Source organism: Phymastichus coffea, unplaced genomic scaffold, assembly GCF_024137745.1.
Source record: "Phymastichus coffea isolate CEN01 unplaced genomic scaffold, Cenicafe_Pcof_1.1 PCOF00012, whole genome shotgun sequence".
NCBI lineage: Eukaryota > Metazoa > Arthropoda > Insecta > Hymenoptera > Eulophidae > Phymastichus > Phymastichus coffea.
This window is the reverse complement of record NW_026706823.1, coordinates 7,807,653-7,824,906: the sequence shown is the minus strand read 5'-3', so window position 1 is coordinate 7,824,906 and position 17,254 is coordinate 7,807,653. Positions and strand designations below refer to the sequence as shown.

At 39.2% G+C, this 17,254-nt stretch overlaps 1 protein-coding gene across 2 annotated transcripts in view; it reads left to right on the top strand.

Annotated features, from left to right (window-relative positions):
• The window catches only part of LOC131672648 (carcinine transporter), a 1,420,696-nt gene that overhangs the window by 229,025 nt on the left and 1,174,417 nt on the right, over positions 1-17,254 (top strand). For both annotated transcript variants that reach the window (XM_058950032.1, XM_058950041.1), the window contains exon 2: positions 2,834-3,052. In XM_058950032.1, coding sequence (XP_058806015.1) covers positions 2,846-3,052 — 207 coding nt within the window. In that variant the 5' untranslated portion in view covers positions 2,834-2,845. The remainder of the gene's footprint in view (positions 1-2,833; positions 3,053-17,254) is intronic.

Sequence of the window (17,254 nt, the reverse complement as noted above, 5' to 3'; positions counted from 1 at the left end):
TGCCCTGCTGCAGGTGTTGCCTCCACACGTTGCCTCGGCTCGCCCTGGTCTGGTCACTGCTGCACGTGTGTTTCTTCTTCTCTCATCGCGCTGCTACTTCCAACTTCTCTCCTCAACTTTCTTCCGAGAACTACCTCACGCGACTTGACGCATGGTCAGCATTCGCGCTCTCGCCGGGCTCTCCCACCAAGCCCACTCATTAGGCGGCGTGCGACAAGAGCGCTAATTGGTCGCAAAACTGATGGAGATAGGGTTCCAACTCGTTTCACATCCCCCCTATTCTCCAGACTTGGCTCCGTTGGACTACTAATTGTTCCCTAATATGAAAAAATGGCTGGTGGGGAAAAGATTTTATTCAAACGAGGAGGTGATTGCAGAAACGAATGCCTATTTTACAGACTTGGACATATCCTATTATTTGGAAGGGATTAACAAACTAGAGCAGCGTTGGATGAAGTGTATAAGCCTAAAAGGAGCTTATGTTGAAAAATAAAAAAGATTTATTAAAAAAAAATCTAGCAGTTTTTATTTTTGCACGGACTTTTCAAACGACCCTCGTATGTCCTAGTCCTTGTAGACCTTGTAGCGAGTAAGCAGGACGCTCAAACCCATGATCACGTCGTATGTGAGCCGTGATCATAAGAGCTGGGACGAGCACCTGTCAGAGTTCAACTTCGCGGTGAACTCGGCAACTCATAGCGCCACTGGGTATAGTTCTGCGATGATCTTTGGGCGTCAGCCGGTACCTCCTTTGGCGTTCAGAAGAATCCAAGATCAGCAGGCCCTTGAGTTTTCGGAAGGTCAAGCTGTAGTAGATTGGGCTGAACATATGGAAAAGCTCCCTAATCTATTGGAGCGGGCCAACTCCAAGACAAAGGAGGAAGTGGCGCGTCAGGCGGGTCATTACGATCGGAAGAGACGGCAACCCGAGTTTAAGGTCGGAGAATTGGTATGGAAGAAGAGCAGGGTACTCTCCTCAGCTGCACAAGGCATATCGACCAAATTTGCGACGAAATACACCAGTCCGTACTTCATTGAAGAATTATGTGGTTCCAACACGTACAGATTGGGTAATCAGCTGGAGATCCTGCCCGAGCTCTTCCAGGCCAAAGAACTTAAGACGTATTACGGTCCGGGGGAAGAAGAAAGCGAGGAAGCGTGCATCAGCGAATCTCGCGAACCGCGCGAAGAAGGGCCGTCGGAGGCGAACGATTCCGCGAAATCGTGCGAATATCCGGGGCGAATTTAATCGAGCGAGCGGATCGAATTAGCAGCCCCCACGGCCATAGGTAACGATCCCACCGAGGCGTCGGATTTACCGGTATCCGCCCCAACCAAGAGACGTCGAGGTCGACCGCGGAAGGTTCCAGAGACGGTCACCGGTCAGGCAAGAGGCGACAACTCTTCCTTAAAAGAATCTAGAGAGAGAGATAGGCCTCAAAAGACCGTGCCTGACGTGCAAAGTACAGTTGGGCCGATAATCCCTAACAAGAGATGGGAAGGGAGCGGTAAGCGACGAGGGCCAGGGCGTTCACGCAGGGAATAGCGAGGAACACGTAACTTGGTGGAATGCGGGGTTTAATAGGATTTTTCTACGCGCAGGGAGATTTATCTAAATTTTTTTGTTTTGGATGTTAGAGACCGGAGTAAGTAGCATACGTAAATAATATATATGTTCATTAAATGTTTTAGAAATAAATAATATATCATCGACAAACGTGGTTATAAATTGTTTCATATCGCCGATTGATAAATTTAATGCTGTTACCAATGTTGCTGTACTAGTGTATGTACCAATAGATAATACATTAAATTCGTAGGTATTACCTTCAATATTAAATGCAGTGTATTTCTTACTTGCTTTATTTAGATGAATTTGCCAAAAACTACTTGTCAAATCAAAACTAAATATAAATGAAATTCATTCCGAAACAATGTTGAAAAATATCATTCATATGTAGTGGGGCTTCATAATCTTTTACTAATTTTTTATTTAATTTTCGGGCATTTAGGCAAAATCTTCCTGATCTGACTTTCTTTATATTCATAACAATAGGATTAATATAATTGTTAATTGATCGGTAAATAACGTCATCTCAGTGGAATTTTAAACTAATTTCATATTTCCCTTCCTTCCGTCTAGTATACCTCACCCAACGTCACCCATACCCTCCACGCAGCCACCTTCTACCTCGAGCAAGCGAAGGCGCAGGATGCACAAAGCCATCCGTAAGTGGGAGGCGAGGATTTAGCAAACGGAGGAGGAAATTAAGAAGCTCTGTCAGCATCTGGAAGAAATCCGATTTCCACCAGAGCATCCACCAACACCCGGAGGAAACCAGCTTGAGGAATGTAGCAAGAAGAGAAGGAAGCTTTGCGATCTCTTTGGGATTGAATCCGATATTTATTTATTTTTTCTTTTATTTTCAAACAAAACAAACAAAACATAACAAAGAAAATGAGAATCTACACTCATAGGGAACTCGATTCATCAGACCTTTTTCATGTGCATCATTCGGTCTCATGAGGGGGCTATGTAACGGTCCTATCTATGAGCTCCTAGACACTTTTCTCATTTTCACTGTATTACGGCAACCCACGAAACTCGCAAATTTACACCTATCAATTAAAATATTAAACGGCGCCACCTCATGTAATATATGATTGTATTAGAGCAAGAGTCAAATTTCATAACCGTATAAAGAGCGTGACGTTACTCTAAATATAGATATAGATATGCCAATTTTTATTTTTAAATTAAAATACGTTATTAATTTTGATAAATCAAAGTATTTTTTTTGAAAATTTTATTGATTTATTTGATATTTTACAGGACAGTTTTGATATGGACGAACTTCTGCATGATTTAGGTGAATTTGGATGGTATCAAAAACAGCTTTTATGGTTTATATGCTTACCAGCTTGTTTACCATGCGGGTTCTGTGCATTTAATCAAATATTCATGGCGAGTTCACCAGATCACTGGTGCAGAGTTCCAGAATTATTGAATTTGAATGCTTCTTTGAGAAAAAGCATGGCTATACCTATTAAGGTAAGTGTATTATCTTGTGATGTTTCAAATCACCTTTTATTTATATTGAGTACTCTTGTATCTCTCGAGTTAATCAGGAATTCGAATTGACTTAAGTGAATATAGATAGATATATATATATATATTGCAACGATTACCGAAAATCGTTCGACTCGCGTAGGTTAATAAGCGGCTGAGCGGAATAGCCGCGATCGGTTCGAGAGAGAGAGAGGACGCGTAGGGGCAATGACCGGGAGGGGGAGAGTTCGGTAGTCAGTACGACTGTGTCCTTCGGTCCGGCAGCAGCATAGTTTCCACGAGCGTGCCGGCTTTAGAAACTACTGTGTGTGCGATTTTCTGGGTGTGAACCAGAGTGAGGAGTGCGTGCACTGCTGAAAGTGCGCGACTTCGCGAACTGTTGGAGCAACTCCGTCAACCTCAGCAATCCCAGCAGCTCCGCGACACCAAGCAGCGAGGAGACAGTTGCGGTGCGGCGAGCGGCGCAGCGGTTAATCCGCAGCAAGTGTGTTGGATACGGTTGGCCACCGTATCTCCATTATTTACGCGGTAGGTGCACTGCACAATATTATTCATTATTATCGTTGTTAGCGTGCGATTCCGTGCAGCGCGCGCGGAGAAATTATTTATAGCGTGCGAGCGGTTAGTTCGCGTCGTTCGCGATTTTCTCTCTCTCTCCCACCCAGGCGTATTGTCATTTATATTCGCGTGCGTGAGTCTCTCGGCAAATCCCCTGTGTATTTAATTCATTTGAATAAAGTGGACAATAGTTATTCTAAATCGAGTCACTGCTTTGTCTTTCCTTTGTCCGGAATGCATGTTTGTTGACATTCGATTCGAATAAGCCGGTAGCGTAGCACGGATCACGCGGATACCGATAGAAGCGAATCGCAAACCGAGTTTCCAGCAGCGGCCGCAGGAGCGCTGCTAAGCAAGAGCGACAGCGCCGCCAAGTGGCGAGTTGGGGAACCCAACTCGGATTGGCGAGGGAACTCTGCGCAGGCGCATTCCCGGACAAGGTAGGTTAACGTGCTTACGGCACGCAGCTAACAAGGCGTCGTTTGACCGAAGTAATAAATACAATTAATAGGTCACAGGTTAAACGGCAGCCTGTTACAATATATATATATATATACAGTGCCGCTCAGCCACTTTTACCCCCCCACGGGCAAAATCAGTCTAACTTCAAAGTTTTATATCTCTGGTAGAAATTAACGTACAGAGACGCGCGTGGGTGCGTTTGAAAGGTCTTTCGGAGAGCTTTCAAATGATATGACTCACGGTTGCCATCGATTGTTTTTTTAAATTTTGCAACAATTATGCAAAATTGAAAATTCTGAAATTTTTTTATTATTTTTGACAATTAGCCAATTTTGGAAAAAAAATCGTACGAAAATTTGAAGTACACCATTTTTTAGCTATTACCAAGCCCTATCTGAATCACTCATCAAAAATTTATTTTCGTCAAATATGACGCGCGCATGGGCATTTTTTCCTGGAAGTGACAATTTTTTTCAACATTTTTTATCTCCGTCAAATTGTAACAATCGAAAAAAATTTATAGGAGAAAAAATGTTTGCTTTTTCACGTAGAATACTGCAATAATTTTTTTTTTGGTTTTTCGAAAAATTTTTTTTTTCGGTTTAAATTATTTTTCAAGGTCGAAAAAAAAAGATTTTTTTTTTTATTTAATTTACGATACTTGTTATGTAGTATTATTGAATGGGTGGAAAAAAATTTTTTTTGGTGGTTTCTCATCTTTTTAGCGTACCGACTGTAAGAAAAAAAAATTGAAAAAAAACCGAAAAAAAAAATTTTTCGAAAAACCAAAAAAAAAATTATTGCAGTATTCTACGTGAAAAAACAAACATTTTTTCTCCTATAAATTTTTTTCGATTGTTACAATTTGACGGAGATAAAAAATGTTGAAAAAAATTGTCACTTCCAGGAAAAAATGCCCGTGCGCGCGTCATATTTGACGAAAATAAATTTCTGATGAGTGATTCAGATAGGGCTTGGTAATAGCTAAAAAATGGTGTACTTCAAATTTTCGTACGATTTTTTTTCCACAATTGGCTAATTGTCAAAAATAATAAATAATTTCAGAATTTTCAATTTTGCATAATTGTTGCAAAATTTAAAAAAACAATCGATGGCAACCGTGAGTCATATCATTTGAAAGCTCTCTGAAAGACCTTTCAAACGCACCCACGCGCGTCTCTGTACGTTAATTTCTACCAGAGATATAAAACTTTGAAGTTAGACTGATTTTGCCCGTGGGGGGGTAAAAGTGGCTGAGCGGCACTGTATATATATATATATATATATATATATATATATATATATATATATATATATAAATGAAAATCAATTTTAAAGTTATTCATAACATATAATTGTTATATGTAAATTAAAATAAAATTTATGAAATAATATAATAATTTGGAATGGCATTAATGAAAAATAGTCTTAGCCCTAATTTCTTATAGTACGAAGTGTCCCATGAGTAGAGTATAAGTTTATTTGGAAAAAAGAATATAATCCAGCCCAAGTTCCTCTTAGCGCGAAGTGTTCTATGAATCGAGCGTAAATTATAATGAAAGAGGAAATGCTTGCATAGCTAATCACAAGAGAGGACCATTTCAGATAGAAGTCAAGTTTATTCGATCTCAAGCGCTCACTTTGCAAAACTAGAAGAGAATCTTCCTAGCATGTACAACATCAAGTCTATTTATACATAGATCTCGATTTGTCATTTACGTTGGATAGCCCTTTTTACGCTCTTTTTGCAAATGTGCAAAATAGTTATCTCCTATTTACAACATTAATAATAACGCTAATGAAAAACTAAACAGCAAAAAAAATACAGCGTGTCATATAGGTAGTTTAGCCATAATTCGAAATTATCGGAAAAATCTTTGTTAACAGATATTAACCAACAAAGTTAGTTAATTTAATAGCGTAAAAATTTTAGTTAGTTGGTTAAATTAATAGCGAGAGAGAGAAAGAGAGAGAGAGAAAGATGAAATAGAAAGATAAGAGAGAAAGAGGTGAGAGAGAAATGAGAGAGATAGATAGGTAGATAAGCTTTATTAAGTTATGAGGTAGAACCTCGTAGGTACGGCTCTTCTCAAGCCAAAAAATGTTCACCTACGATAACGACGAATACGGCTAGGACAGTTCGATTGCTAATACCTTGTAATCGAATAAAATGCAAAGGATAAAATCGAAACTGATTTTTCTCATGAGATACAGGAAATTATTTAGTTATAATTTATATTTTTTACTTAGACCTCATTAATTCTAATTTCATAACTTATTTTAATTTCAATGTTTTTCTTTCAGACGTATTCGTGGTTATTCACTAGTTAAAACTACTGATAATATTCATAGACGTTAAATTAATCGATGAAAAAGGAACATTTTCATATTATCTTATTCTATTTATCACCTTGCAGCAATATATTAAATTGTTACTGGAATTTATGTTTAATTGTAAAATAATCTGTGCACATAAAGAAACTGATTTTTTACGTATATATATATATATATATATATATATATATATATATATATATATATATACACAGTTTTTGGTAAGTAAGTGTAATAATTTTTTTTTAACTACTATTAAAAGGGTGATAACTTCATTATTTAATTTGATGATATTTTTCAATTCTAATCCAATGCTCAATATTAAACATACAACTTCTTAATATTACAATTTTTTTATAGAAGATAGATCATTTAGTCTTGAAGATATAACTGTAAACGTACGTCAAGAAAACTATGAGTAAAAACTGTGATCACAAGTGCGATCACGAGGAAAATAAACAAAAAGTCTGTGCTCCTTGTGGAAGAAAAATCACTATTGGAAAAAAAGCCTGAATTGTTTTCAAATAACACCTCGATATGAGCAGTTGGTAAACAAATTTATCAATTCAAATTTCTGTTCTACGGACTCAAAGTTTCAAGTTAGACTTTGTACAACTTGTCGTCAAATATTGACAGAGCACGATAACGAGAATTTTAAAAGATCTTTTAAACTCATGCCCAATTATGAAGATATGGTACTACAAAAATTAACACGAACTTCAGATAACACAGAGAATTGTCAGTGCAATTGTTATATTTGTTTGACGGCAAGGTATAAGGGCCACAAAAAAAAAGAAATTATCGTTGGTCAACCAGTAAAAATAGAAAATAATATCTATGCTGGAAATGGCTTATTTGGTTACCACCTTATATAAAAAATGAAGGAAAAAAAGATTTTAAAGTACTATCAGCAGTCAAAAACATATTAAAAATTTGTACGAAATGTTTGGGTGAAGTAACCAAAGAAAAAAATCATAAATGTGTACAATTTGAATCCGAACAAAATATTCACGCAAAACAAAACCTAATTAATATGGTAAATGATCACCCTCAGAAAGAAAAATAGCAAGTATTATCTACTTTATTGAAACAATAAGAGGATCAGTGTAAAAATAATAGTGAAAAGAGTTTGTTAATCTATACTGGATGGCGGAATAAAAATTGAATTAGATAATAATAAAACTCCTCCAATTTTTCCGCTTAAGAATTTAGATTTGTTGCAACTTCACCTGAGAGCTTTTAATAATGAGATGAAAAAAGTTACGAATTTTATAAGTTCTCATGCTGGTAAAAACGCAATACCTCCATGCTATTCAACACATCTCTCTAAAACTTCAAAAGTGCTGGAAAACACTTATAAGACAAATATTTATAATTTTGATGTAAATGGCAAGAAGGCAAAAGAATCCCGACGGGTCGTCTGGGCCGATGCTGAAGAGCTAGTTGAGTGTGTGATTAGCAAACGTAACTTAATTGGAAATTATAAAGTAAAGGGTCATGGCTGATGGACGGCAAAATTTTTTCAAGATTTCATTTTCGATTATACTAGATTTAGATGAGGATTTAGATTGTAAAGAAAATAATCGTATTAAAAAACGAAAGTTATGCAGTGAAGGTGGATCTGTTGCCTATGAAAGCTTATAATGCTTTGTACAGTTCCTGATATTTCAGAATGATATGAAAATCTTAAAATCTTATTTGAGCTTACAAAGATAAACCGATTGTCGTATAAGTTTGTATCAGACTTTAAACTCCTCTTAGTAGTAAATGGACAACAGACTGCAACGTAATCTTTTCCTTGTTCTTACTGCTTGATTTCGTTAAATGATTTTAAAAATAAAGTAGACCTGAGCAATGATTCGAATGACCCTAAATTTGAAAATGTTGAAGCTGAGAAAGATAAAAATTTTGAAATAAAACTAAGAACATACGGTTATATTAGATCTGATTATGAAAAATTTTGTAGTTTGGGTAACGATAAAAAATATGCAAAGCTTTGTAATAGTGTGATTAACCAACCTCTCTTTGAAAAAAATGATACTACATTCGTTATTGATAAATGCATTGTACGCGAGTTACACGTAATGCAAGGTAACACTAATCACTTATTCTGGGATGGAGTTGTATCTGCAGTTGGCAGAGAAAATGCTATACTTTGGCCAAAGAAACTGAAATTAATTTCTAAAAATTACCACGGAGAAGTGTTTGAGAGCAATGCCTGTAGAACTTTGCTGAAGAATGCAGATTTACTACTTGATCCCGATATATAAGGTGACCCATTTTAATCGCCGCAGCCAGATTACTCGGAACCAAAGCCAGATAGGGCAAAGTTATAGAGGGCAAAAGGGGCAACGCAATAGAACTAATACTTTTGACCTTGAACTTCACCTTCAAGGTTATTTCAAGGTCAAAGTATTTTTTTAAATGGGAACCCCTATTTTTGACATCGGATTCGGAAAGAGCGGGAAATTTTACGTCGAAAATGGTATATAGAAAATATTTTCATGACCTTGAGAAGGGAATTTCAAGGTCAAATGCTACAAAATCCTATGATTGCTATTTGCTAGCCTTTTCTCATGAATAGCAACCCCAATATTACAACGAGCTTGAAAAGACACATTGTCAAACGCCTTTGAAAATAGCGAACGGTGTTCAACAAAGTTTGCCTTGGAATAGCAGCGCATGCTCGACGAATCCTGTCCTGCATATCTGCTCTTATAGTGGGTTGTTGCTCAAAAACATCATTTTTTAAGTATTTTTTTTTTTGCAGACGTGTCTATAATTAATAACGTGTGCATAATTACATTATCAAAATTAGTATTTCTGTAATTCGAGCGCTTCTAATTCACATTTTTTACATAAAACAAAAAATAAAAAGAAGTTTTAGTTTTATTTACAGTCAAAATAAGAAATAATGCTTCATTGAATTGATTACCTTGAATTTTTTTGCGATTATTTTCATTTGAAATTTAAAATTAAAAAAATTTAATTAACGAATTATTTTTGGCAATACAGTGAGCTAAATAAAGTTACCGTAATTTTCCAACATTTTTCCTTTTTTGTTCACATTTAATAGTAATTAATAGCTGGTTCTAAAATGGCTGACTATCCACCTAACGAGATCGTTGATATGATTTTGGGTTTAGGAGCAACACTTTGACCTTGAAATTTGAAATAACCTTGAAGGTCAAGTTCAAGATCAAAAGCGTTAGTCCTATTGTGTTGCCCCCTTTGCCCTCTACATTTTTTGTGAGAACCATTTTGCCCCATCTGGCTTAGGTTCCAAGTAATCCGGCTGCGGCTATTAAAATGGGTCACCGTGTATACGGCCATACCTCTCGAGAACTCAAATTGACGCCCTTCGTTTCTACCTTCAAATCATTGAATAAAATTATTAATTGCTATTTTTTAGCCCATAAAGTAGGATAAGATCTTCAAAAATATATAAAAGAATTCAGAAAAGCGTTGCTAGCCACTGAAGTTACGGTAACATTAAAATATCATATCGCAGTGAGCCATATTGAAAGGGGTCTTCAATCTCTAGATAATAATTCTGGTTTCGGAACTTGGTTCGAACAAGCTGGAGAGAGTATCCATAAAGAGTTTCTTAAATTTTGGAATAAAAGAAAAATAAATTGAATAGAAGATCCGTCCTATATACAAAGATTAAAAGAAGCTGTATGTGAATTCTCTTCTAAATATATTTAACACTTTAAGTCCTTAATTAATCTGACTTTACTATTAATTTTCTCATTTTCTAAATACTTATATTTGATAACATTTTACATTATACATGTATATTAAGCACTATAAATAATACTATAATATGTACTATAAAATTAATTTATTGCAGAAAATAAAACCATTTTGACAAAAAAATTATTTTTATTTTTTTATTTGTATTTTTTCACATATCTCATGAGAAGAACTAGCTTCGATTTTACCCTTTACATTTTCTTCGATTACAAGGTATAAACAATCGAACTCTCCTAGCCGAATTCGTGTTATCGTAAGTGAACATTTTTTCGCTTGAGTATACTCGTGTAGGCTATAAGCAAAATACAAAGCAGATACAATAAATTAGAGCGCAGTAATAGGCAGTAAGATTACACAATTAAATATTAATTTAAGATGAACTAAGGTTAAGTATAATATGTAAAGAATATGAGAGTGAATTTATGACGCATGTACAAGGTGTGTTCAAAAAATAACGAGAATTTTCGTTTTATGAAAAAAATATTTATTTATTCATCTACATTGATGTTGTCGCCTTCAAAGTAGTCCCCTTCGGATACAATACACTTATGCCAACGCTTTTTCCAATCCTCGAAACACTTTTGAAACTCGATCTTTGTAATAGCTTTTAGCTCTTTCAGCGATTCGCTTTTAATGTCATCTATGCTTGTAAAACGACGGCCTTTTAATGTTCTCTTTATTTTTGGAAAAAGAAAAAAGTCACATGGAGCCATATCTGGCGAATATGGAGGCTGAGGCATCGTTACAGTTTCGTTTTTGGCCAAAAATTCACGAACAAGCAATGAAGTGTGAGCAGGCGCATTATCGTGGTGCAAAAGCCATGAATTGTTTTGCCACAAATCCGGGCGTTTTTTTCGGATTGCTTCATGCAAACGACGTTGAACTTGTAGGTAGTACTGCTTATTGATTGTTTGACCTTGTGGCAAGAATTCATAATGCACTATGCCATTAAAATCGAAGAACACAGTGAGCATAACCTTCACATTCGACCGTACTTGTCGAGCCTTTTTCGGTCTTGGCGATCCAGAATGCCTTCACTGGGACGATTGAGCCTTATATTCGACATCATATCCGTAAACCCATGTTTCGTCACCTGTTATAACACGTTTTAGTAGTTCTGCATCGTTATTGACTTCATTTAGCGACTCCTGAGCAACTTTCATTCGCCGCTGTTTTTGTTCGAAATTCAACAATTTTGGAACGAATTTTGCTGCCACACGTTTCATACCCAAAACATTCGAAAAAATTTGATGGCATGAGCCAACTGATATGCCAACATCATCAGCGACTTCTCTGATTGTGATTCGGCGATCGTTCATAACCATTTCTTTCACTTTTTTCACGTTTTCATCGGTTGTTGATGTGCTTGGGCGTCCGGGTCGTTCGTCATCTTCAACGTTTTCGTGGCCATCTTGGAAACGTTTATACCACTCATAAATCCTTGCTTTACTCATAGCAGATTTACTATATGCCTTTGTTAACATTTGACAAACTTTACTACACTTTATTTCATTTATTACGCAAAATTTAATACAAATTCTTTGATCCATTTTTTTTCACAAACGAAAATCGTCGAGCTCGAAAAACACGTCTAACGTTAGCGGCTGCCACTTAAAAAGTAAGCAATGAATATTGCTGAAAATTTTATCGTACTTCAGGGGCATGTGTACCAACATAATAAAAAAAAATTTTATACAAGCGGACTCTCCAAACCCGCGAAATTTAAAAATTCTGGTTACTTTTTGAACACACCTCGTATGAAAACAGAAATAATACAATATTCGCATGAGGTAGAGAGAATAGAGCTAAATTGATTGAGAAAAGGTTAGGTGACGAGAAGAGGTGAGATCGCAAATCGTGGCGTATAAAATGAAATAAGGTAAATTTAAGTAACTAGATAAGAACAGGCAAATATAATACAATACAATATACTCAAGAGAGCAGACCGAGCACTAAGTTACATCACCGGTCGAAGAGGTTAACTGAAGTTAGTGAACAAGTTGTTATACGTGGTGGTCAGATAAATTCGATATAGAAGTGAATTCGTTCAAACTGGTGAGAGGCAAAGGTGATAGTGAATGTAGACTGTAGATCGAAGAGTGGAAGTAAGGATGAGTATTACACCGAAAATTGAATGGAGGCAAATTGCAGACCAGGTAATGACCAGATAATAGGAGGTACTCTGATGATGAGGTGGAGGCAGAAACGTTGAAAGGAAGAGAAAGAGATGGTTGTTTGAGGAGCACTGGAAGACTTCTGAGGTGTTCGGCGTTAGCTCTGTGGCGAAAAACGAGCTGTTCCATTACCATGAAGTAACCATACAATCAGCGCTTGAGCTCGACATAGCGAGTAATATCAAAGTCGGTGATGGCTAACTAGTTGAGGAAGTACATACCATAAGCCGCTGCCGAAAAACTCCAAGCCTTAGTTCTCGGAGCAGGATAGGAGAAGGACATAGGAGGATTACGGGAAGAGTGCTTAAGGTTGGGAAGATTTGGAGTTTTGTCGTATGTTGTAAGGTAGCTCGGGTATTCACAGCATACAGTTTTGTATGTGCGAAAGATGAGAGAGATGTTGCGCTGACTCTCCAGAGATAGCCAGCTCAGACGCAATCTATGAAAAGTGACATGGGAGTCAATGCTTGGTGTGGAAATGAATGGTATGAAACCTGTGATAAATCTGACACAAGCATTGAAAGCTGTTTGAAGGACCAGGGTTCTGGACTTATCAAGGTGCATGAAGGCTATGGAGGCGTAAGAAAAGTGGGGAAAGATCAATGTTTGAACCAGGTATTTCCTTGTTTCAATGGTGAGTGACTTTCTGTAAAATTTAAGGGAATTTAGACCAAGGTGAACTCTCTTAACAATGTCGAAGATGTGGGGTTTCCATTGAAGGGTCGAGGTGATAGTAAGTCCAAGGCTTTTGACCGATGAGGAGAATGGAATCTCAACATCATCAATCTTGAGCCTGGACAACGAGTTTAGGTCAATAGCGAGGACGTGAAGTTCGCTACCAACGATCATGACCTTTGTTTTGGCGACGTTGAGTTGGAGACCGTTTGCTCGCTCCCAATCCGCAACCGCCTGAGCATCCTTTGGACCTTCGCAAGCCCCTTAACAATCTGGGAAGGAACGCAGCGATGATAAATATGGTTATCATCAGCATAAATTAGGTGCTTACAGAAAAAAAGAACTCGTGGGAGGTCATTAATGAAAATGGTGAACAATAGCGGACCAAGGATGCTTCCTTGCAGGACACCTGTCTATACACATAACCACTGAGAAACGAAATCCTCAATGTCAATAACAGCCTGCACCCTGTCAGCTAGGTAGTTAAAGAACCAACGAAGGACGGAATCATCATGACAAACTCTGATCTTAGTTATAAGCAGGTCACGAAGTATATTATCGAAGGCCTTTGAGAAATTAAAGAGGACAAGGATGATAATTTGTCTTCTATCAATGGTAAACCTTGTCATCAAGGTTACCCACCAAGGCAGTCTCAGTAGAGTATCCCTTACGGAAACCAGCCTGTTTAAGGTCTAGAAGATTATTTGCTTTTAGATGGTTAGAGAATTGTCGGTGTAATAGTCGTTCGAAGATTTTAGAGGATTCAGACAACTGCGCGATGGGCCTAGTATCAGAAGGGGACTGGGGTGATCTGACTTTGGAGACGGGACGAATGAGGGTGTGCTTCCACGTGGCGGGGAAACTGGATGTTTCAATAGACTTATTAAAAATTTCGGTAAGGTTGCAGGCTAAAGTCCAAGAAGAAGCATCCCTCTCGTGAGTCCGTCACAGCCTTTGCCTCTAGAACGCATAGCCTTGATCTCGGTCTCAATGTCAGATTGTGTGATTTTTGAAAAAATAAAAGGAGGAAAATAAAAAGGTGATGTGCAGGGGAGAACTACAGATATTGTTAAACTTAGTAAGGGTTAGGGCTGGAGATCTGTTGACAACTGTGGCAAAGTGTTTTTTTGAGTTCGTTAGCTGAGAAAAAGAGCAGTGGTGACGGCAGAAGTCGATTGGTTAGGCTGATGTCAAGGAGAGTCCTCCACTTGGATTTGGAGCTATTGGCGTGTTCAATATTATGACGGATATGGTTATTTTTCCCAGTATCGAGCTCGTTTGAAATGGCAGTTCTTAGGGAGCGATATTGTTGAAGGGCTAAGGATGAGTCGGAAGCTCGAAAGCGTGTGTAGGCTACATCATGGATTTGCATTTGGGTACGTAGTTTGTCAGATACCCAGGGCTTCTTTTTCGCGAGATGGTGACAAGACGAGAAGGAACAAGCTCGTTGAAAGCACCACAAACCACCAGGATGAAAATTTGATCAAGTCCATCACTGAGGTAGTGTCTGGATGAAATAATCCACCCGAGTAGCTCGAGGAAACAGAGAACTTACTGGTGATAAGAGAATTCAGAGCTGCTTTATTAACACGATGGTGGGAGCGGCAGGTAAAGGTTTTTGGTTGTTCTTGAAGCGAGCAGAAGAGTATAGAAAGCTCGATTAGATCGTCATATAGTACAAATGACGAAAGAGATTGAGTAAAACAGAGAATCCGAGTTGAAGGATTTACGATGAAAAGGTCAAGCGCTGTATGTGTAATGACACTACTTTCAGTGATAGGATGGTGTGTAGGCTCAGTGGAAACGACCCTAAGTGCGTGTGTATTCTGCCCCAGGATGGAATCTTGGCTGCAGCAGTTGGTCTTATTGCTGTACGATTGGTCGTAAGTCCAGGTAGGTCGTCGTCGGACCCCTGTTACGAGGGATCCCCTGCAGCTACAAGGTTGTTCAGCTGCAAATGGCACCTCGAATTGTATTTAGTGGTTGGGCGGTTGGTGGCTGGTTGGTTGGTGGTCGGTTGGTCGATGGGGCCGGTGTTGAGGTCATAGGCAGTCAGCCTGGGTGACCTCGACTTCTTGCAGCGGGCGGCTGGGGCGGTGTCGGCAGAGGTGACCGGCGGCGGTGTCGGGGTGATCGGTACTGTGGCAGAAATGATAGATGGTGTGGTCCCTGCCTAGCCACGACGTCCGCACCGACGGTGGTGTTGCCGGTCGGGGTGGTCTGGTGGTGGAGGTTTCCGCCCCGCTTGTTGCTGCCGCTGGCCATCCACCTTGGTCACCCAAGTACTCCGCCAACTCATCCTCTGCATGCCCATTAAGCGACAGATGGGAGCCCCCGGAGCTGGAGGTTGGGCTGTAGGACTGTAGTCTACACACAGTCCAGTGCAACACCTCAAGAGGCCTCCCACGGTCGCGGCGTCCCATCGTCCTTGTCGGTGTCGGCACCTTTTCCTCCTCAATGGCGCGAACCATCCTCATCCGCTTTCTTTCCTCGGGTCTCCAGTCAGACTCTGGGATCAGAACTCTGAATATTTAGCCCCAGCGGATGAGGTGCTCACGCTCTTGGCCCGATGGTATTGTGCCCACAACCTCCTCAGCTGGTGTTGCTGGCGGTGGCATGGGTGTTGGAGGTTGAGGCGCTGCTGCCTCGGCCTCGTCGAGACGAGCCTTTTCCCGTTCGATTTCCTCGACCATGTCCTGGATGTACCAGGCCGACGGATCTTCTGTCGGGTGGGGCTCGTTGGTGGTCTGAGCCCCCACTTTTCCCTGGCCTCCAGGCATGATCGACGGCGCTTTCAAGCGTAGGCTAGCCTCAGACTCCTTCGAGGCAGCTCAGATCTGAGCCGGTCTGGGTTCCCGCGTCCTGGTCCCCGTGATGGTCTTGCGGACAGCGGACAACGGCATCCTCACAATCAGACTCAGACCCTTCTTCTTCGCAACAAGGATTCTTAGGGCCACGATACTTGATCAGATCTGAAAATAAGTATAATTAGTACGAGAATCACTGATCAAGGTCAGAACACACAGTGCATGCACTTATCTGAACTGGTAGGACGAGGGGTGCAGCTTAGTCAACGTCTACACCGTCCACTTAATCTGGAGAAGCTAGCCTGTCCAAGCTTACAGGACAGTACACAGAGATGTTAGTTACCGTCATGCGCGTCAGCGATCCCAGCGCCGTAACCTTGTTAGTACGCGAGTTAAAACCCCCCATGAATCGGACAATACAGGGTATGGTTAGATTGGTGAGATTGGTTCTAGTTTCTTTTTATATCTGTGCTCCTTCTAGTTTTGGGGATTTTTTACTGATCTCGGTTGTCTGCCGTAATTTAGGAATGCTGGGGACGCTGATTTTACTGCTGTATTTATAGCGTGTCGAAACTCATTAAGGTATTTATCATTAAGGTATTTATCCCAATTTCGGTGGTCATTTTCTACATACATCGCTATCATCATTTTTAATGTCCTATTACTTTGGATTGGCCTGCGGATGATATGGTACCGTCGTGTTATGTTTGATGCCATATTCCTGTAACATGTTGTCTAAGTGTTTATTGACGTATTCTTTTCCGTTGTCGGTCAGTAGGTAGTCAGCTGTTTTTCATCTGAATATAATGAGTTCTTCCAACGCTTTCGCAACGGTTTTTCCATCTGTACCGGTATAATTGGCGTTACAATTTGCATTACAGTCTGTGTATCGGTTTCAATTCTTTTTAACGTGTGAAGAGATCTTGGAAATCTAGTGGGTACTTATACTGCGTCTTGCTTCGAGGGAATTTCATAGTGTCAGCCGCTTCTATTGCTCATGGTCGATTTATATTTCGTCGTCCCATAAGGACTTGTGGACCTAGTTGGTTGGTTTTAAACTTTTGACATAGTGGGCACTTTGTGACGAAGTTGTAGCTGTCAGCGTATATTCCTCGTTAATAATATTTAGTAGCGATTCTCATATACGTCTTCTCTATGCCCAGATGTCTCGTTACAGGTAGGCAGTGTGCGTTTTTCATGATTTCTATTCGGTATTCGACAGATACCACTAGTTTCCATTCTGTCTCTCCGTTTGTAACTAGATCTATAATTGAGTCTGTCTATTATAATATAGCATGTTATCTTCGATTTTCCAGTCAGAGTATTTGTCCGGGTTTTCTTTCACGTCTTTATGTCTTTTCAAATACCAATTATCTTGCACTGTTCTAAAGGCTGAGATTTTATTAGTCTTTTCAGCA